Below are 21543 nucleotides of genomic sequence, written 5' to 3'. Positions count from 1 at the left end.
AAAGACAGATTTCCTTTGTCAGAACGCCTGAGGATGTGCATTCAAACTGAATAGACACTTGTCCTGCTGCCCCCTCAACTAGTGCCTCAGAATGCTAAATATTAAAAATGTAAAAGCATAGTCATACTCAAAAGGCGATCTCCTTTGACTAAGAATGGAGAGAACAACTACAGCCGTGAACAGAAGATGAGGCCATGCAGATCCAGAGAAATGGAGTCCACTTAAGGACAGATCCTCGGAGGGGCCAGGAATCTCGGTTGACCTAGTTCCAGGCCAGAAGTAAAATTGTTTTTTGTTTTGGCTATGCTACAAGGATTATGGGATTTTTAGTTCTCCAACCAGGCATTCAACCCGGGCCCTTGGCAGTGGGAGCACAGAGTCTTAACCACTAGACTGCGTGGAAGGTCCCCAGACATATTCCCAGCCCAGCAAAAGCCAAAGTAAGCATACAAGTAAATCATGAAGCCCTCTATCATCAGAGATTTAAGGTAGTGATGTATTAACATTAATTTCCTGATGTTGGTGGTCGTACTTTGGTTTATATAGACTATTTTTGCTTGCATTGGGTGTTTGTTGCTGCTCAAAGGCTTTCTCTAGTTGTGGCAAGCAGGGGCTACTGCTTGTTGTAGTGTGCAGGCTTCTCATTGTTTTGGCTTCACTTATGGAGCACAGGCTCTAGGCGTGCGCAGACTTCAGTAGTTGCAACATGTGAGCTCAGTAGTTCAGTGTGCAGGCCCTAGGGCGTGGGGATAGTAGTTGCACCACATGGGCTTAGTTGCTCCACACCTTGTGGAGTCTTCCTGGACCATGGATTGAACCCTTGTACCCTGCCTTGACAGGCAGACTCTTTACCACTGAGCCACCAGGGAAGTCCTAGCATGGTTGGAGTTAACCTCAATTGTGGTCAATCTCGTTTGGTTAAAAAAGGCCCACAGTGGCAAAAAGAGGGATTCTGGTCTTGATTTTGACACTACTCCTCTGTTTAATCATTGACAGGTCTTCTCACCTTTCTGAGCTTCGTATTTCATCTTTGTAAAATGAGAATAATTCCTACCCTGCCTATCTCATTCCGTTATTATAAAGAACAGATTAGGAAACACATGTGAAAAGAAAACATCAATCACCTTGTGACCACAAAGTGGCCTTTGACCAAGCAGCCCTCCTCACCCCAGCAAGTGTACCCGTTTAGAATGGGCTAATAACAACCCTCAGCTGCTCAGCAGCGAGCAACACCACTTCACTTGATCCTTCAGGTGGATGCCTCAAAAAGCTCTGCCCCTTCTCCCAGACCCTGATGGGTTCCAAGGGTTGGTCAGTTCCCAGGCCTCTTCCTGGGGCACCCAGAAGTTCTTGTGGCTTAGCAACAAAAGGAATCAGAGATGGGATGGTGGTGAGACAGGGTGGGATGCCCACCGCAGCAGGTTTCCGTGGCAACCTGGGGTATGAGGGACCCTCCCCCCTCACAGGCCCTATCATGTTGCTGCTGAGGACTCTGCTGAGCTCAGCAAGATCTGCCAGTAAGCAGGGTGGCACTTCTTTCCAATACATATGTTAACTTCTTTCCCACCTGACTTCCTCAGTGAGGAAGCCTACCAATTTCTGAGCATCTATGTGTCAGGCATGTCACCTAGCTCAACCCTGATAATTACACAACCTATCCCACTGATAAGGAAACCAAGCTCCAAGGGGTTCAGGCCCTCAACCTGAGGGACCTGTCCCAGAGGGCACACAGTTGGAACCCTGCCCTACTGAAGGGCAGATATCTCCTCCTGACACACACACATCGGTTCCCCACTGGGGAGGCTGGAGGAGGAGCAGCAGCAACTCGAAGCTTTATCCAAATGTTTTATTTTGCATAATGACTTTCAGACCAGCGTTTATAGATAAGCCTAAGTCCCTGAGGGGCCAGAGATCCCACCGTGCAAAACAAGCAAACCCAAGGCCTGAAGCGGGGCAGTGAATGCATTAGGAATGGATGGGGCACATCATCCCACAATCTGGGGCTCAGCTTAGTTGGCAGATCTTCAGACTCAGAAAAGACACGTGAATTTGGTCTCTAATATCTGTGCTGAGTGAACCAGGGAGGGAGCTTGGGAGGCATGGAAAGGCTGAAGTATGCGTCTTCTCTGGCCTGGGCAACAATGGCTCCAAGCACCACTCAGAGTGTCAGCCCCCGCTCCTTAAACAGCTGCCTTAGAGCCTCTTCCAGCTGTCGGTTTGTTCCCTGGAGCCCCTTCACCACCTGTGCCGCCCACTCGAAGTATTCCTGGACTCGGTGTTCAGACCATCCTGCATAAGAGTGGACAGAAAACCGCTCGTGTTGATGTCCAGGAGTGCCCTGGATTTTGCCCAGTTCCTGAGGGGCTTGGCGCAGGGCCATGAGTTCTGATGGATTTGTACTGAAAACTTCCCCTTGGCCCAGCTTCTGTATTTCTACTGTATGAAAGAGCAGAGGGGTCTAGTAAGATTAGTCTAAGGAATCAACAAGAACACTTGGGCTTTTATTCCAGGGGAACTGACCAACCTGTGCCTTCAGAAGATGGCTACCCCTCCTTTTCCCCTCAGAGCAGGTGGGGGATAGCGTACCCTCTGGGGTGCAGCGATTCAGGTCCCTCAGATTGTACAGCTTATCTGCCAGCTTCACCAGTTTAGCTCCGGGGCTGCTCTGGGGTGCCTGCTCCACCTGCAGCCGCTTTCTCTCCAGCTTGGGCAGAGTCTTGTCATCTGTCACCTCCTCCACCAGGCGCCGCACTTGGTCCCCAAAGTGCAGCTCCACCTCATCCAGGGTGGTGTCTGTGTCCTCCACTGTGTCATGGAGCAGGGCTGCCTGCGGACAGGCTCCCACTCAGTCCTGGGACACCTGCCAAGGGGTGCCCGAAGCTGATTGGGGCCCCTGATCCCCAACCCAGCCTCCTAGCAGAGGAGGAAAGTTACCTGTAATACCACAATGTCAGTGATCCCCGCCTCGTGGGTCAGGATCCGAGCCACACCTGACGGGGCAAAGCAGGAAGTCAGGAGGGAGTTCAGGGCCACGTGATGTGGGTTCGCAGAGCCAGAGGTGGCTGCCCCTCACTAGCGGGGTGACCTTGGGCAAGTCCTTTACTCTTTTTTTTTTTTTTTTTGGATGTCCACTGTACACAGAGAACAGCCATGCCGACCGCCCCAGGTCGCTGTGAGTCTTAAACACGAACTGTGCCTGGCACAAAGCTAGATACCGACTAGGTGCCCGAGGAGCTGCACGCCCTCCGCGTTCCCTTCCCGGTCCCCAACCCCTGGAGGCTACAGCCGTGGCTCCCCCGGCGGAGCGCCCACCGATAGGGTGGTTGATGTAGGGGGTCCCTTCGGGGTCCTTCCGCCGCTGCCGTTGGTGCTTGCGGGCCGCGAAGTCAGCAGCCTCCAGCAGCTGGGCCACCTCGGAGCCCATCGCGCAGGTGGGGCGGGTACCTTAGGTCCTAGGCGCCCGGGGAGCGTGGACCCAGCGTCCACAGCGCCCCCTGGCGCCGCGGAGGTCCGGGAGGTGGTGGAGTCTGGTGCGGAAGCGTTCTTCCGGGTCTGATGGGTGGACCTTGGGTGTAGGAAGCTGCTGCCCACAGCTTCGCAGCTGCTAGTTCAGTGTGCTTTGCCGAGGGTGCATGAAGAATATGGCCTGGCTCTCTGGGAGCCCGCAGCCTGGGAGAAGGAGGAAAACAGAAAAGAAGACAGTGGCCTCACTGTGTCCAGAGCAGGAAGGCGCAGAGGACTGTGGTAACTTGGAGGGAGAGCAAATCATGTAGCCTCTGGGCCAGAGAGAACTTCTCTGGGGAGGACCCTCTCCCGTCATGAAAAGACAATTTTCAAGCTGCCAATGCTCTGAACATTCTCAAAGTGCTCTAAAAATAGTTCTCCCTGCAAGAATGGCCTGGTTGCTATGGGCAAAGGAGCCTCACACTAGGGCCCAGAAGATCCCTTGGGTCTGCTGCTGCTGCTGCTAAGTCGCTTCAGTCGTGTCTGACTCTGTGCGACCCCATAGACAGCAGCCCACCAGGCTCCCCCTTCCCTGGGATGCTCCAGGCAAGAACACTGGAGTGGGTTGCCATTTCCTTCTCCAATGCATGAAAGTGAAAAGTGAAAGTGAAGTCCCTCAGTCATGTCCGAGTCTTAGCGACCCCATGGACTGCAGCCTACCAGGCTCCTCCGTCCATGGGATTTTCCAGGCAAGAGTACTGGAGTGGGGTGCCATTGCCTTCTCCGCCTCTGGGGTCTGACCTGGAAATTGGAGCTTACAGTGGGAGCCCTCCGTGATGGTTTCAGAGAGACTCCCAGGCCGTGGTGCTGTTTCCTCAGGAACTGTTTTCTTTGCTCTCAGGTGCCAGGAACAAAACCTGCATGTCTTTCTCGTGCCATGAGGGCTCCTGCTTCAGTCCCCAGGCACTGCTGTGGGGCCCCTGGGCTTATGAGCGTTGTCACCGTTGTTCTGAGAGCATGACCTTGTTGTCAGGCCTCCATAGACACTACAGCAACACAACACTGTGGGCTGGTGACCTCTGGTCTTTTGGAGAAATCCCCTCTCTCAGCAGACAGTACCTATGAAGTATAAGGTTTGCTGAGACCGGGAGACCCTGGAAGAGCTGTCCCTGTGAAGTGGAGTTGGCTGATTGCTAAGTTTACTCCAGTTGATTAGCAGCTTTTGTACTTTGGCTGGTAGCTGGGGCCGATGAGGACTCAGGGGACAAGTTAACGAGAGCACTTGCTCTTGCTTTTCAGCTGGTCTTGGTGGTTGCCACGATGCAGAAGTTAGAGAGGGAAGCCCCAAACGCTGGAAACAAGGTCTCTGGGGCCTGAAATGGAACAAGCTGAATTCCCATGGCTTCCGTGGCAGCCTGAAAGTTAAGAGTGGGTGGAGAGAAACATATCTGGTTCTAAATGCGTGTCTGTTCTTCAGGCTAGTGGCTCGACTTGGCTCATTCCTCATTCGGCCCTCCAGCCTTCTGAGCCATTTCCCCTTCAGCTCAGAGAACCTTAGGCAGCGTGGAGCCACAATCCCCATGTTTTTCAACAGAAGATAGAAACTCAGTCACTTTCATCTCTCGTTAGAGGTCTGTCGTCTGTGGGGTCGCACAGAGTCGGACACGACTGAAGTGACTTAGCAGCAGCAGCAGAGGTCTGTGACAGAGAAGCTTCAGGTTTGTGTTAATGGTGCTTTGATTTTTTATTTCCTTACTGTCTGCATCTGTGGCTTAAACATAGAGCTGTTGGGGTTTCTAGGACCAGGGCTGAGGTGGAAGTGGAGGTGACCTCTCATGGGCTTCCAGAGGGCAGGCCCTCTGCTGACAGGCTTGTCAGTGGGGCTACTGCTGGTCTTCAGCTGGATGATGCGTGCTCAGCCGGCCTCCCTCGCAGGTACAGCCCTCTCCTCTGCCCATCACCCCCTCCGGTACTTCTTTTAGCAGGCATAAACTACTCTGGGGAGCTGGTAAGGAGAGAGAAAGCCTGCCTTTCCGATAATAGTGGGCCCCTTTTACTCTCCAAAAGGGATGAGTGGGATGTGGGTAGATCACTCCTGCCTGTCTCCGGCCCCCCTCGCCCCTCCCTTCAGCTTTGGCCCACCACCCCCACCTGTGCCAGACCACCTGGGATGCTGACGGCCATCGCTACCCGGGTTTCTTCTGTCCTCGGCTCTCTGACACTCCGGAGGAAGCCTACTGCTGCCACCTGCAGGCTGCAGGGGGCTTCTGCTGCACTCAGGCTGAATTTGAGGCCTTGAACCAGGTCAATCTGTCTGCCCTTCGGCCTCCTCCCATCTTCAGGTGAGAACTCCAACCCCAGAGTCCTGGAACGCTGACAGGGTGTTGCAGTATCTTGGACTCTGTTCCTAATTTCTGGGGTGGAAGGCTTGTAGTTTACAGACAGATCTCAAACATAAAATCACCTAATTACATGATTACAAAACAATCTGTGAAGGAAAAGTTCAGGGGGCTGTGAGAACCGGTAATAGGGAGTCACTGTAGGTGTATGGTAGGTGGGGTTGGATGGGTGTCAATACTGAAAGGAGTATCTGGAGCAATCTGGAGTACATGTATTATCAGTTCAGTTCAGTTGCTCAGTCGTGTCCGACTCTTTGCGACCCCATGGACTGCAGCACGCCAGGCGTGTCCCTCGATGCCATCCAACCATCTCATCCTCTGTTGTCCCCTTCTTCTCCTGCCTTCAATCTTTCCCAGCATGAGGGTCTTTCCCAGTGAGTCAGTTCTTCACATCAGGTGGCCGAGGAATTGGGGAGTTTCAGCATCAGTCCGTCCAGCGAATATTCAGGACAGATTTCCTTCAGGATTGACTGGTTGGATCTCCTTGCAGACGGGGTTTGATCAAACATGTATTATCGTCGGGGTTTTCAGCCCTGAATCTGTCCGTGGATGACTTCAGGGTACCTGTGAGCTCCCTGAGTTTGTATTTACACATTCTGCACTTTTCTGGGTCGCTTTCTCCAGACTCGGGGGCTCTGTAACGCACATGAACGGGCGAGAACGGCTGGGGCCTGCATCCTGATACCCTCCCATTTCTCACAGGGGTCCGGGCCCGCTCCTAGCGCTGAGCCTTTACAGCCTGCTGCTCGTGGCCCTGATGACTGCAGACCTTGTGCATTTCTGCCGCGTTCGGGGCCGGGGCCGGGGCCAATGCCGAGACCTGAGCCCCAGCAGCGACCGGCGTCCCTCTAGGTCCTCCACCGCGCGCCCCCTGCAGGTCTCGGCGGGAACAGACTAAGCGCGTCCGGGGCTTCTTTGCGCCTGCGGACCCGGGCCGAGCACCGCCCCGCGCCTGGCGCGCTCTCTCCTTGGCCCCGCCCGTTCCCCGCCCCCGCCTCTGACGCAAGACTGGGGCGGGGCAGCCGGCGGCGGATTCCCGAGCCTCGACTCGCCCTACTCCAGAGACTGCGCCTGCGCGCGCCGGGGACGTCTGTGGCGCGATGACTGTGAGTGGTCCAGGGACCCCCCCAAGCCCCAGTCGGCCGGCCCCGGGCTGCGTACCCATTTACCCTGGGCTATCTCCACTTCTCACCTGCTCGGACGATTCCCAGGCTGCCTCCTCCCTCTCAGTTTGGCCCTCCATGGGACTCGCCCACGACCCTCAGCGTCCTCCCCCAGTAGCTCCTCGACTCACCCTGAGCTCACTTGCGACATTTCCACGCGTTCCCTCCACAGGCCAGCTCAGTGGAGCAGCTGCGGAAGGATGGCAACGAGCTGTTCAAATGTGGGGACTACGAAGGTGCCTTGACGGCCTACACGCAAGCCCTGGGCCTGAGCGCAACGCCCCAGGACCAGGCCATTCTGCATCGGAACCGGGCCGCCTGCCACCTCAAGCTGGTGAGGGAGCCGGCTGCCCTTCCCCTCGCCTGCCCGGGCCTCTTTTGCCCACCCCGCCGGTGCTCGGGCCCCTACACTTGTCACATGGCCTTTGGGCCTTTAGGTGACTCGAGAACAATCCTGTTGCCCAGTTTTGCCCGAAAAAGGAGATGACCAGCAACTCAAGCCCTGTTCTTTCTGTTTCAGGAAGATTACGAGAAAGCAGAAACGGAGGCAACCAAAGGTAGGGGAATGAGGGCCCTTGGGTGGAGCCGTGGGGCTTCTGGGGTGGGCTGCCCTCACTTTTTCCTTCTCCTTTCACCCCTAAAACACCTCAGCCTTCTTCTCCCCCACTTCCCTGGGCATCCCCTTTTCTGAGGCTGAAATACTGAGCCCCACATCCGTACCCCCACCTTCCTCTAGCCCTCGAGATCTTTCCCTACTGCTCTTGCCTGGAGATGGTGGCCTCTTGGGTGCTGACAGAGCTCCTGTTTGTGCTCAGCCATCGAAAAGGACGGCGGGGACGTCAAAGCACTTTACCGGAGGAGCCAAGCCCTAGAGAAACTGGGCCGCCTTGACCAGGCCGTCCTCGATCTGCAGCGATGTGTGAGCCTGGAGCCCAAGAACAAAGTTTTCCAGGAGGCCCTGAGGAACATCGCGGGCCAGATTCAGGAGAAGGTACGTGAGTAACTGGGAGAGCAAGGCATTGACCAGTGGTAGAGGGGCACTGGGAAGTGGATCTGGAGCAAAGGTATAATCACAGATCTCTGAAGAGGGGATACTGATGGCAAATGACCTTATAGAAGGATGCGCAACCTTGTCAGTGGTCACGAAAAAGCACATTGAAAGAACAGCAAGGTGCAGTTCTTTTCAGTGGTCTGTTTGGCAAACGTTTTTTAACATTAAAAAGAAATGTATGTTTATTTTTGGCTGCTTTGGGTCTGAGTTGCCACGCGCAGGATCTTTGATGCATTGTATGGGCTTCTCTCTAGTGGTGTGTGGGCTCCAGAGTGGACGGGCTCAGTAGTTGTGGTACGTGGGCTTAATTGCCACTCTGCATGTGAGATCCTAGTTCCCTGACTAGGGATTGAATCCATGTCCCCTGCATTGGGAGGCAGATTCTTAACTACTCGCCACCGGGGAAGCCCCATGTGGCAGACATTTAAAGTTTGTACACATTGCTAGAACGAGGGAGACAGACAGTTATAGGGTGAGGTTGGGGGGATCGTGGGCTTTTTCATGACTGCTTCTGGGGGGTGTAAATTGGTACAGCTCCTTTGGGAGTTCTTTAGCACATCTCTTAAATTTGAGCATATACTGTGATTCAGTATGTTTACTTTTTGCTATCTTCTCTAGAGAAGCCTTGTCCATGTATGCAAGCAGGTGTGTGTATGTTTGTTTCAGCCTTGTTTGTACTAATGAGAAATTGAAACTTGCCAAAATGCCCAGCAATAGGGGAATGGCTAAACAGACTGAGTTACATCCTTGTTACAGATACCTACCTGTAGTTGTTGAGAATAGGAAGATCGTCATGTAAGGATTTGGAAAGTTGACAGTGTGATATCATCTATGTTAAAACAATCCCCCATATAGGCACCCAAAATAATACCATGTTTTTTTCCATGGATACACTTGGGTATGTCGTTACAAAGGAAAATCTTTTAAAAGAGAGACATCACAATGATAACAGTGTGACTGCTAGGGAAAGGAATGGGCTTGCAGGGGCTTTTCAAAAGAGATTTTGCTTCATCTGTTCATGTTTTAAAATAAAGAGACGATGTTTTTATGATTCACATATTTAAAAATTGAGGAGAGAACCTGAAGAGCATCATTAACTACTTTCAAGTTGGAATTAGCCTGACAGTTGGGTGTTAATATGCTGACCCAGTGGAAGCTAGTAATATGATGGCAGACACCTTATCAAAAAATTGAGACCTGGGAAAGCAAATTATTTTCCTCTCAGCGTCAGCTCTGTTTGATCTGCAGGGGCTGCCTCGAGCTCTGTGTTGAGAAGGATTAGGAGGCAGGTCGCCTGGGCCTGGAAGGGGATGCATCAGTGTTGTCAACCATGGATGCAGGAGGGGCAGCGGGCACACATGTGTTAGGCGTGTGCGCTGTCCACGCCCAGAACCCCAGGGAAGGGAAAGGCCTAGCATGAGGTTGGTCATCAGATTATTTTAAAACTCCATCAAAAAGAGAATCCTTGACCTAAACAGAGTACCAGCAACTCCATCATGACCTGCTGGCTCCCTTGCAGGAGGTATAAATGCCCATTCAGTGCCATGGGCCGTGCACCTAGACCGCCATACAATACATGGCCCCCTGGGAGTGGGTTTTCTTGTGGCTAACAGGACGCCACCCTTCTGAATGGCACGGCCTTCAGCATCGGCACCACTCCCTGCTGCCCAAGGAGGAAACAGCTCAGAGGAGAAAATAGCCTAGGGAAGTTTGGGAGAAGCTGCCAGGCGAGTCTCTTCCTGCCCAAGGTAGCTGGGTGCGAGACCTGGGCCCAGACATCCGTGCTGTGCCCTCTGGAGTCAGGAGCCAGGCCTGGGGAGGAGCTGGAGAGAACAAAGAGGAAGTGTGTTGTCTGGGCCAAGAGGCGATTCCTCCCATGCTTTGCTGGTTTGTCGTAGGTGAGATACATGTCCTCAACGGATGCCAAAGTGGAGCAGATGTTTCAGATACTATTGGACCCACAAGAAAAAGGCACCGAGAAAAAGCAAAAGGTAGAGACCTGGGCAAGTGGGGGCGGAACTCCCCTAGTGCTGCCCAGCCCTCCCTGTGTGTGTATGATGTTGGCCCAGGAGCCCCTGCTGGCACATCGCCCCTTAGGTGGTGCCGCTGGGCTCACAGAGCGTGAGTGGGGGCTCAGAGGGCCTGGGGCCTCAGTGTGGGCCACGGAGAGGGAGCCAGTGTTCCTGGAGCACCTCCTGGTGCTCAGGTCTCGTGCCAGGAGCCAGGTGCACAGAGGCGTCTGAGTCATAGACTCTGCCCTTCAGGCTTTGCCAGGGATTTCACTTTCATGCATTGGAGAAGGAGATGGCAACCCACTCCAGTATTCTTGCCTGGAGAATCCTAGGGACAGGGGAGCCTGGTGGGCTGCCGTCTATGGGGTCACACAGAGTTGGACACGGCTGAAGTGACTTAGCAGCAGTAGCAGTAAGACTCCGTTTATGCTAACCATCAACTCCCAGAGCGAGCTCTTCCCTCTGCCTGCAGAGGGGGAAGCTGATGCTCAGAGTGTTGAAGTTCATGGCCAAGGCCCCTGTGCTCAGGGGGAGCAGTGAGGCTCAGGTGGTCTTCTCTCTCCATGCCGTGTTCGTATCTCGATGCTCTTCCTTTGATGCAGGCGTCTCAGAACCTGGTGGTGCTGGCCCGGGAGGATGCTGGGGCTGAGAAGATCTTCCGGAGCAACGGGGTTCAGCTCTTGCAGCGCCTGCTGGACACGGGAGAGCCCGACCTGATGCTGGCAGCCCTGCGCACCCTAGTCGGCATTTGCTCTGAACACCAGTCACGGGTGGGTGTGGCGGAGGGTCTCGCTACTATCTCTGTCAGTCTGTCTGTCCATCCACTCACGTGGGCTCTTAGTTCCCTGACCAAGAATTGAAGCTGTGCCCCTGCATTGGAACCACATAGTCTTAACCACTGGACCCCCAGGGAAGTCCCATAGCTCTCAACTTACAAGGCAAGGTATAAGAAGATACATAACAAGAGAGGCAACATTAAAATGACAAAAATACCAGCATGATTTGGGACAAAGTGAGGCCAAGAAAGAGTGTAAGCAGCCCGGGGACACCCTGAGCACATGTGTCAGAAGCCTCACAAGTGTTGCCCTCGGCTCTTCTCAGAGGTGCCTGGTCACTGATGCCCTCCTTGTCCATGTGGTAAAATCATGCTGCTTGCAAAGAACGGGGCACCTGTCCTTCCCTCGCCACCAGGCTGGCATTTTGCTTGGACAGGGGTCCTCACAGTGTGTGACGTGGTGGGTCACGTGACCTACGGCATCTTCACCATTGAGTCAGTGACCGAATGTGCAGGGCAGGCCCTGAGATGGTTCTCCGTGGAGACTGTGGGTGTTCCGCACACACGGTTCAGCCAGCACAGCCCTCTCCCAGGCCGATGTCACCAAGTCCCTGCTCTGGCTCTCGCCTGCATAAGCTGGACTCGGGGAACAAGGACTTGACCCTCAGTAGATTTTAGAGGAGCCCACAGTTCCTAGATCAGGGGTGGAAATGTGAAACATTCTGTGAAAACTAGTCAGGCCAAGATCGGGCTCTGTTTCTGGGTCTCCCAGAACTAAAACTGGTAAAAGCACGTGAATTCTGCCCACCTCCTGCAGCCTTCCTGGGATCCCTTTGGGATCTTAGTTTCCCGACCAGGGATTGAACCAATACCCCTTGCAGTGGAAACTCAGAGTCTTAACCACTGGACTGCCAGGGAAGTCCCTGGAGTGTTTTCTTTAGGAAGCCCTTCCAACAAGAGAATCCGGGTATCACCCAGGTCTCGCCCTTGGGCAGGCCCACTTTGCCTTCCCAGGGAGCTGCTCTTTCCACTCATGTTTTCTCCCCTCTGGGCACCCTCTGCGACCCCCAGTTAGGGATCACTGAAGCTGCCCTTTGCCAACTGGAAGCTCTGTCCACCTCTCTCCCCCCACCAGACAGTGGCCACCCTGAGCGTGCTGGGAACCCGGCGGGTGGTCTCCATGCTGGGCGTGGAAAACCAGGCTGTGTCCCTGGCTGCCTGCCACCTGCTGCAGGTTATGTTCGATGCCCTCAAGGAAGGTGTCAAGAAGGGCTTCCGTGGCAAAGAAGGCGCCATCATTGTGGGTGAGTCACTGGAAGCCAGTCTGTGTCCTTTGGGTGTTGATGTCTTTCTGGGGAGCAGCCAAGCTGGCTGCACCTGCAATTTGTTCAGGAGAAAGGCTTGTTGACGGTATCTTGCTCTAGGTTCTGAGGATCTGGGGCACCTCTGGGGTAGGCTAGAAACTAGCGCCCAGCTGCAGGTCCCCTCGCCCTACCAGGGAAGTTCAGGGTCAGATGGGGCTGGGCCACTGTAGAGCTAGTGAATGTCTTCCTGTTGCCAGATCCCGCCCGGGAGCTGAAGGTCCTCATCAGCAACCTCCTGGAGCTCCTGACGGAGGTGGGGGTCTCGGGCCAAGGTCGAGACAATGCCCTGACCCTCCTGATTAAAATGGTGCCCCGGAAGTCTCCCAAGGACCCCAACAACAGCCTTACCCTCTGGGTTATCGACCAAGGTAGGTGACAGAGTTTGAAAAAAGAGAAAGGTACTTCCCTGGCAGTCCCATGGTTAGGACTCTGTGCTTTCACTGCCGAGGGCCTGGGTTTAATCTGTGTTTGGGGAACGAAGATTCCATGTGGCACAGCATTTAAATAAGTAAAGAAATAGAAATATGGTAAATAGGGCTTCCCTGGTGGCTCAGATGGTGAAGAATCCTCCTGCCAATGCAGGAGACATGGTTCGATCTCTGGGTTGGGAAGATCCCCTGGAGAAGGGAATAGCAACCCACTCCAGTATTCTTGCCTGGAGAATCCCATGCACGGAGGAGCCTGGTGGGCTACAGTTGTTGGGTCCCTAAGAGTTGGACATGACTGAGCGACTAACAGTTATTGGCTGTACACCTAGAGGTGGTAAATAAGCAGACCAAGCCTGTGTGTGGCATGCTGCGCGGATGGCTGGGCCTGCGCGACCCTGGGAGCGACTGCACCCAGCATGTGTGTCTGCGCTGAAGCGCACGTGCCCCGTGCTGTGCCCTTCGGCAGCATTGGGCGCTTCAGCTGCGTGCCTGTGCACTCGCCCACATGTCGGGCAGGCCCGGGAGCAGGTTAATGGAGGCTGGGTCAGCTTTCTGTGTCAAGTTCTTTTCATTGAGTGTGTGTTACTTCTGTAAAAGTAAAATCTTACCATTTAATATAGAAGTTCACACTTCTCCTTTCCCTGAAAAAAAATACAAGGAAAGGTTGGCAGAGTCCCAGCGTGAGCACGCCTGTTGGGAACTCATCTTTTCTTGTTATCCCAATGATCCTATGAGGCAGGAGGTTATTTTCCCTGCAGTTTTTCAGCTGTCAGGAACCTCTATGCTCCAGAGCATCCGGCTCCACAGGCAGGGCCAGCCCACAGGCCTTAAGTTCTGAGGTCCTTTGCTGACCCCAGACCTGCCCCCCGGTAGACAGCGGGTCCGCCAGCCCAATTCTGTGAGCCTGCCTGTACTTTGTGAGCTCGTGCGAGCGGACACCTCTTCCCTTTGCCCATCGGGGTTGGAGCTCGTGTTCTGCTGTCTGAATAGGGTGTCTTTTCAGGTCTGAAGAAGATCCTGGAGGTGGGGGGCTCTGTGCAAGACCCTCCTGGGGAGCTCACAGTGACAGCAAACAGCCGCATGAGCGCCTCCATTCTGCTCAGCAAGCTCTTCGATGACCTGAAGTGTGATGCCGAGAGGGAGAATTTCCACCGACTCTGTGAAAACTACATCAAGTAAGGGAGCCCTCCTGTAGCCAGGGCTCCTTCGAGAGTGCTGACTCTTTGAGGAGAGACAACAGTGAAAGGTTTCCCATCAGAGAAACGGCCTTGGGGAGGACTTGTGAGAGTCAGAATGGTCCCAAGGGCCACTTGTTGTTTCAGAGTCTCTCTGCAGGGACATTCCTTCTTATTTATACACTGCTTAGCATATCAGATCTGTTCCCCAACCAGGGCTCAAACCCATTCCCCCTGCTGTGGAAGCACAGTCTTAATTACTGGACTGCCAGGGAGGTCCCCAAGGATATTCTTTGTTATGTCAGTTTGCAGCTGGCTCATAGCTAAAGAATCTGCCTGCCAGTGCAAGAGATGAAAGAGACACGGCTTCAATTCCTGGGTCGGGCAGATCTCCTGGAATAGGGAATGGCAGCCCACTCCAGTATTCTTGTCTGGAGAATCCCATGCACAGCGGAGCCTGGCGGGATACAGTCCATGGGGTCACAAAGAGTTGGACACGACTGAATACGCACAAGCTCAAGCTGTCTTAGTGCAGCTGGTGTCCTCCAGCACGTAGTGTGCACCGAGCACGTGCTGTGTGTCCATCTTGACACACCAGTGCTGCTTCACAGTCCTCACCCTTAAGGGCTCACAGCTAGGAGCAGACTGATGGACGACAAGTCACGGAGTGAGTGGCCCAAGTTCGGACCTCAGTGACCACAGGGTGCAGACAGGGTGGCGTGAGTGACAGCGACCTGCGTTAGATGGCAGGTCATCGGGGCTGGGGGTGGGGCTCGAATGAGAGCCCAGATGAAGAACCCCGGTGGCTGCTGTCCAGAGGGTTGGTGTCCTGGTCTTCCCGCTGGCAGCTTTTCTTGCTGTTGTTGCCCACATCCTGTAGATGCCTGGCCAGTGGAGGAGGCGTAGGGAAGGGCAGTCTCTCTGTGCTGACTGATGTGATAGCTGCCACCCTGTACCCCGCAGGAGCTGGTTTGAGGGCCACGGGCTGGCCGGGAAGCTGCGGGCCATCCAGACAGTGTCCTGCCTCCTGCAGGGCCCATGTGATGCTGGCAACCGGGCCCTGGAGCTGAACGGCGTCATGGAGAGCGTGATCGCCCTGTGCGCCTCGGAGCAGGAGGAGGAGCAGCTGGTGGCCGTGGAGGCCCTGATCCATGCAGCCGGCAAGGCCAAGCGGGCCTCGTTCATCACAGCCAACGGCGTCTCGCTGCTGAAAGACCTGTACAAGCGCAGCGAGAAGGACAGCATCCGCATCCGGGCACTGGTGGTGAGATGGGCAGGCTTGGGCTGAGCCAGCAGGCAGCCAGACAGGGGGCCCTGGCTGGCCCGTCTCAGAGTGCAGCCTCAGCACACGCTTGGTAAAAATGGGGGATGTGCAGGGCCTTGTTGAAGGGCCTCCCTGATCGCTCAAGACAGTAAAAAATCTGCCTGCAATGTGGGAGATCTGGGTTCTATCCCTGGGTTGAGAAGGTCCCATGGAGAAGGCAATGGCAACCCACTCCAGTATTCTTGCTTGGAGAATCCCATGGACAGAGGAGCCTGGCAGGCTATAGTCCATGGAGTCGCAAAGAGTTGGACATGACTGAGCGACTTTCACTTTCAGGGCCTTGTCAAGGCCGGAGCAGGGCCCTGGCTCCTCCTGGGGAGGAGGAGGAGGAGGAGAGGCTTGGACAGAGAGGACTTCTAAGAATGCAGGGCAGCCTGGGCTGCCCACTGTGGGCGGTGGGAGTGGCTCTGGGAGGAGTTGGAGGACACACTAGGCCAGGCAGGCCTGGGGGCTGTGTGAACAGGCTGGGCTGCCAGGCAGGCCCCAGAGCCGGTGGTCTAGGGAACACCTGACCCCTGTGCGCCTGTTGCAGCCCTGCCCCTGGAGGAAGCCGATCCTCCTCTTCGGGGCACCTTGTCCTGGGTTTCTCCCTCCCATGGGGGTCCTGGCCTTGGCTGAGGCGCCTGTCTTCTCCCCACACGTATCTTAGGTCTGCCCGTCAAGGGCTCCCTTGGCGTGAGGTGGGAAGGGACAGAGCAAGTCTGGTGCACGTCGGGCAGTGGGGTGGAGGCCAGGCCAGCATGTGGTCAGCATGTCAGTCTCTCCCAGATGCTATCACACGGCCACCCTAGCAGCTGGTTTTGTGGGCTTCCCAGGTGGCACTAGTGGTAAAGAATCCGCCTGCCAGTGCAGGAGACATAAGATACGTGGGTTCAGTCCCTGGGTTGGGAAGATCCCCTGGAGGAGAGCGTGGCAACCCACTCCAGTATTCTTGCTTGGAGAATCCCATGGATGGAGGAGCCTGGCAGGCTGCAATCCATAGCGTCGCAAAGGGTCGGACACGACTGAAGCAACTTAGCACAGCCCAGCTGGTAGCCTGGTGGGGGTGTGCCTGGCCCCCAGGGAGCCTGGCAGAGAGCTGGCGGGGAGCCCTGCCATGCCTCCGTCCCTTGGCCAACAGCTGGTTCTCACCCTCTCTTGCAGGGGCTCTGTAAGCTTGGCTCAGCCGGAGGGACCGACTTTAGCATGAAGCAGTTTGCCGAAGGCTCCACTCTCAAGCTGGCCAAGCAGTGTCGAAAGTGAGTGGTTTAGCATGGCCGTGGCTCTCTGCCTGCTGGCCAGACCTCAAGAGAAGAGGGGAATCCTCACTGCCCTGTCCTCCCCAGGCAGACCCTCCACATGAACTGCTTCCGTATGTGGTGGGGATGCCCAAGCCGCTGGCTTTAACCCCCTGGTTCCTGGGGCACCCCTCCGACCACCCCCCGCCACCCCCTGCCCATTCTGGTAGTCATCAGTGCCCTGCACGCCCCCAGGTGGCTGTGCAATGACCAGATGAACGTGGGCACGCGGCGCTGGGCAGTGGAGGGCCTGGCCTACCTCACCTTTGATGCTGACGTGAAGGAGGAGTTTGTGGAGGATGCAGCTGCTCTGAAGGCTCTGTTCCAGCTCAGCAAGGTAGCCCCTGGGTTCCTGCAGTGGTCCAGGGACGCTGACTAGGATTAGAGCCCGAAGGGCTTTCTTGGCAGGTTGCGGCCAGCAGCATTTGTGACACAGGGCTGGTAGCCCGAGTGACTGCCCTGCGTGGCCTGGGTGTTCTGACCTGCACCAGTGGTGTCAGAAAGGATGCTCTCTTAGGAGGAGTCAGGGAGGTCAAGTGCATGAGCTCTCAAAGGCAGGGGCCACCCTGGGGCCTGGGAGGTGCCCAGATTCATCCTGGTTCCCAGGGGGCCCAGCCAAGGGTAGAACTGGGAGCCTGGGCAGCGCTGACCTCAGTCCTGCTCTGCCCCCGGGCTGGCTGCTGATGGCCCCTCTGCACCCCCCGGCAGTCCGAGGAGAGGTCGGTGCTCTTCGCAGTGGCCTCGGCGCTGGTGAATTGCACCAACAGCTATGACTACGAGGAGCCGGACCCCAAGATGGTGGAGCTGGCAAAGTATGCCAAGCAGCACGTGCCCGAGCAGCACCCCAAGGTGAGGGGACCCCAGCGTCGTGGGGGCCTGTTGACCCGACGCATCCTCAGCAGATGCGCCTTCTGTTTAAGCAGGTTTCCTTCTCTTTTAGTCTTTTTTTAACTTAATTTATGTATTTACTTTTGGCAGCACCAGGTCTTTGTCGCTGCCCGGGCTTTTCTCTAGCTGCGGCGAGCAGGGGCTACTCTCGAGTTGCCGTGTGCGGGCTTCTCGCTGCGGTGGCTTCTCTCGTTGCAGAGCACTGGCTCCAGAGCTCGGGCTCAGTAGTTGTGGCGCGCGGGCTTAGTTTCCTGCAGCACGTGGGATCTTCCCAGACCAGGGATTGAACCTGTGTGCCCTGCACCGGCAGGTGGCTTCTCAACCACCAGACCGCCCGGGAAGTCCTCTTTCCCTTTGTTGCCATGCCCATCAACATGTGTCGTGAGAAGCGTTCCCCTTTGCCCTGCCTGATTGGCTGAGGTCCCTCTACTCAGCTGCCTCCTTCCCCAGGACAAGCCGAGTTTCGTGCAAGCTCGGGTGAAGAAGCTGCTGGCGGCCGGCGTGGTGTCGGCCATGACTTGCATGGTGAAGACCGAGAGCCCTGTGCTGACCAGTTCCTGCAGGGAGCTGCTCTCCAGGTGAGCCTGGCCCCTGCCCGTCAGCCTCCCCGCTGCTGATGAAACTACAGAGTGAGCCGTTGCTGGTGTGGTGGGCTCCTGGAGCAAGAGGGGCCACCCACCTGGCAGCCTGCCTTTGCTGCACCCGGGAGTGGAAGGTCTGCCCGCCAGAGCCCGGCCCGCCCGCCCAGCCCGGCACTCTCCCCGCAGGGTCTTCCTGGCTTTGGTGGAAGAGGTCGAGGACCGCGGCACTGTGGTTGCTCAGGGAGGGGGCAAGGTAAGCTGGCTCAGACTCCTTCAGGATAGGCCATTAAACATGACTCATTGGCTGCCATAGCAGAGGTGAGTGTTGGATGGGGGCAGAGAAGTGTCAGTAGCTGCCAGCAGGAATGTCTTCCTGATGCGTGAGTGATGCTGAAGGGCCCTGGACTTTGTGCCTACAAGGGTCTGAGGGCTCCTGTGTCATTGACCTTCACGGCCCCATACCTGGCACAGTCCACGTCTCGCCCTTAATAAGTGTTTCCAGAAGCATCTGGGTAGCTTGCTGGGAGGCCTAGGAAGTGAGAGGGTGTGAGTGGGCATGTGGTCAAGCCCGAGAAGAGAGACAGGAGTGGCGAGGGTGGCACAGTCAGGGCCTTGGGCCTCATGGTCCTGGTGGCACCCTGGATGCTGATGGGCCCATCCCACAGGCTCTGCTCCCGCTGGCCCTGGAAGGCACCGACGTGGGGCAGACGAAGGCAGCCCAGGCTCTCGCCAAGCTCACCATCACCTCCAACCCAGAGATGACCTTTCCCGGCGAGCGGGTGCGTGTCTTCCTGCCCCAGCCCCAGCCTGTCCTCCACTCCCTCGGTGGGCCCTCCTGGCCTTTGACTCGGGCTGTGGCTCCTCTGTGGGGCCCTGGGGTGGGGAGGGAGACCTCTCGGGGGCTGGACTCCCATCTGCAGGGCCGGTGGGGTCGGGAGAGCCAGGGCAGGTAGCCCTGATGCATGGGTGTGTATCGTAGATCTACGAGGTGGTCCGGCCCCTCGTCTCCCTGTTGCACCTCAACTGCTCCGGCCTGCAGAACTTTGAGGCGCTCATGGCTCTAACGAACCTGGCGGGGATCAGCGAGAGGCTCCGGTAAGGTCCGCGGGGCTGTGGGACCTGGGCAGGGCACCGTGGTTTAGACCGTTCCCAGGAAAGCACTGTACAGTTGTTTTGGTTGTTATTGTTATTCATTTACTTATTTTGTTTTGGGTGTGCTGGGCCTGAGTCGCTGCACACTGGCTTTCTGTAGTTGCAGTCAGCGGGGGCCACTCCTCATGCTATGCCCGGGCTTCTCTTTGTGTTAGCTGCTTTCGTGGCAGAGCACAGGCTTCAGTAGTTGTGGCACATGGGCTTATGGTTGCTTCTCGGCATGTGGGATCTTTGCGGACCAGGGATCGAACCCATGTCCCTGGCATGGCAGGCAGATTCTTATCCACTGGACCACCAGGGAAGTCCAGCACTTTACAGTTTGGAGAGCACTCCTCAGCTACTTATTTGCCAGACAGGCCGAGAGGCATGACTTGTACAGTGTTCTGTGAGAGGGCAAGGACCTAGGCCGTAAGAGTGCAGGCCCTGGAGTCAGACCACCTGCTTTCAAATCCTGGCTTCACTGGTTATTAGTGTGTAACCTCTCAGGTAACTTAACCTCTCTGTGCCTTAGTTTCCCCCTCTGTGAAATGGAATGGTTGTATACCTATCGCATGGAGTAGCAGTGAGGATTAAATGAGAAAATACAGGTAAAAGCGTTGACTACCTAGATGCCTGACTCCTAGCAGTGTGTCCAAGCAGTACGTATCAGCTACGCCACTGACGGTGAGATGTCTCAGTCTTGGTCTCCTCTTCTGCAAAATAGGAGTGATAATCACACGAGCACCTTTACCATAGGGCTTTGGTGAGGGTTTTTTAAAATACATTCATTATTTGGCTGCACCAGGTCGTAGTTGCAGCATGCAGGATCTTAAGTTGTGGCATGTGAGATCCAGTTCCCTGACCAGGGATGGAGCCTGGACCTCCTGCATTGGGAGCATGGAGTCTTGGCCACTGAACTGCCAGGGAAATCCCTGTGGTGAGGATTAAGTAAGATCGTCCAAGTGCTGGGTCAGGGTGAGTGCTCAGACGTTAGATGTTAGCATCGCCATCATCACCCCCAGGTCTCCTAACTCCTAGTTGAGAGTGTTTTCCAAGGTCCCGCATGCTGTCTCCTTGGCCGGGTTAGAAGGCTGGAAACCACTGCCTGGTGGCTTCAAACCTGCGCAGGGCGGTCTCTGCATGTTGCCCAGGGAAATCCTTGGCCCAAGGCTTGTTGTAGGTATGGGGAAATGGGGCGGGGAGTGACAGATGCTAACACTCTGGTGATGCTGATGCTTCCGCCCCGGCCCCGCAGGCAGAAGATCCTGAAGGAGAAGGCCGTGCCCATGATCGAGGGCTACATGTTTGAGGAGCACGAAATGCTCCGCCGGGCGGCCACGGAGTGCATGTGTAACTTGGCCATGAGCAAAGAGGTGAGGGCTGGTCCAGGCGGTCACGCCAGGCAGGCATGCAGGAGTACCCGGCCCAGCTGGGCTCTGCCCCCTCTGACTTGGTCCCTCCCCGCTTCTGGCCGCAGGTGCAGGACCTCTTTGAAGCCACGGGCAACGACCGGCTGAAGCTGCTGGTGCTGTACAGCGGCGAGGAAGACGAGCTGCTGCGGCGGGCGGCTGCCGGGGGCCTGGCTATGCTCACCTCCATGCGGCCCTCGCTCTGCAGCCGCATCCCCCAAGTGGTCAGTGCCTCTTCTTGGTGGAGCTGGGGGAGGTGGGCCAGGATCCCCCAGCCTGCTGGCGGTTGGTTGGTGGGAGGCAGCCCCAGGGTGTGCAGGTGGTGTTCGCTGCCGGGTTCCCTGCTGCGCCGGGGTTCCCTGCTGCTCCGTGGTCACACTGCCCTGTTTCCGGCAGACCACACACTGGCTGGAGATCCTGCAGGCTCTGCTTCTGAGCCCCAGCCAGGAGTTGCAGCACCGGGGTGCTGTGGTGGTGCTGAACATGGTGGAGGCCTCGAGGGAGATCGCCAGCACCCTGATGGAGAGTGAGGTGCTGGAGATCCTGTCGGTGCTGGCCAAGGACAAGGAGAGCCCAGTCACCAGGGCAGCCACAGCTTGTCTGGGGAAAGCAGTGGAATATGGGCTTATCAAACCCAGCCAGGACGGAAAGTGAGGGCCTGCCTCTCGCACACGCTACCCATCGCAGCATAAGGAGCAAGGACAGACCGGCTGGTGGGGGCTGGGATGCAAACACCTGGCCTCTGCTCCACAGCTGCCCTTTGATGTCCTCTGTTCTGAGTCAGGGAGCATATTCACAGCCCTGCACTCCCAGCACAGCCTCTGGCCTCCGGCCACACGCAGCAGGGCACTTTCTCCTGTACTAAGACAGCTGGGAATGAGGACAGCATGTCCTAATTCAGCCTGTGGGTTCCTGGCTTTGGGAAGGACACAGCAAGCAGCCTCACCAGCTATGAGCATCACCCGAACCTGCTAGCAGGACCACTTCTGATCCTCTAATAAAAGCTTGTGGAGGGGTTTCATTGTTGTCCAGTGGTTAAGACTTTGTGTTTCCAACGCAGGGGCTGCAGGTTCGATCCCTGGTCAGAGAACTAAGGTCCCATGTGCCAGTGTGGGCAAAAAA

The 21543-nt window shown here is 56.1% G+C and overlaps 2 protein-coding genes across 4 annotated transcripts; one reads left to right on the top strand and one right to left on the bottom strand.

Moving 5' to 3' along the window:
• Window positions 1–1832: 1832 nt before the first annotated feature.
• HDDC3 (HD domain containing 3) lies at window positions 1833–7427 on the bottom strand. Of its 2 annotated transcripts, none has more exons than XM_069560343.1 (5): window positions 7138–7427; window positions 3313–3669; window positions 2935–2990; window positions 2587–2827; window positions 1833–2289 (listed from the first exon to the last, which is right to left on the bottom strand). In XM_069560343.1, exons 2-5 carry the CDS (start codon window positions 3422–3424, stop codon window positions 2159–2161), a joined length of 540 nt encoding a protein of 179 aa, XP_069416444.1. In that variant the 5' UTR covers window positions 3425–3669; window positions 7138–7427; the 3' UTR covers window positions 1833–2158. The 2 variants fall into 2 exon arrangements, with proteins under 2 accessions (XP_069416444.1, XP_069416445.1); XM_069560344.1 differs by having other exon boundaries at window positions 5596–7371.
• Window positions 6546–21442, top strand: UNC45A (unc-45 myosin chaperone A). 2 transcript variants are annotated; one of them, XM_069560325.1, is made up of 20 exons: window positions 6546–6949; window positions 7179–7340; window positions 7527–7563; window positions 7822–7997; window positions 9956–10048; window positions 10672–10839; window positions 11980–12148; window positions 12406–12576; window positions 13640–13811; window positions 14775–15075; window positions 16279–16373; window positions 16608–16749; window positions 17121–17261; window positions 17751–17878; window positions 18068–18134; window positions 18547–18660; window positions 18861–18976; window positions 20268–20385; window positions 20490–20645; window positions 20818–21442. In XM_069560325.1, exons 1-20 carry the CDS (start codon window positions 6944–6946, stop codon window positions 21073–21075), a joined length of 2790 nt encoding a protein of 929 aa, XP_069416426.1. In that variant the 5' UTR covers window positions 6546–6943; the 3' UTR covers window positions 21076–21442. The 2 variants fall into 2 exon arrangements, 1 of the variants encoding a protein (XP_069416426.1); XR_011250516.1 differs by having other exon boundaries at window positions 6845–6949; window positions 18861–20188.
• The last annotated feature ends 101 nt before the right edge of the window (window positions 21443–21543 follow it).

This window comes from Ovis canadensis, chromosome 18 (assembly GCF_042477335.2).
Source record: "Ovis canadensis isolate MfBH-ARS-UI-01 breed Bighorn chromosome 18, ARS-UI_OviCan_v2, whole genome shotgun sequence".
Lineage (NCBI taxonomy): Eukaryota > Metazoa > Chordata > Mammalia > Artiodactyla > Bovidae > Ovis > Ovis canadensis.
The sequence above is the reverse complement of the archived record's forward strand: the minus strand, read 5'-3'. Positions and strand labels throughout refer to the sequence as shown.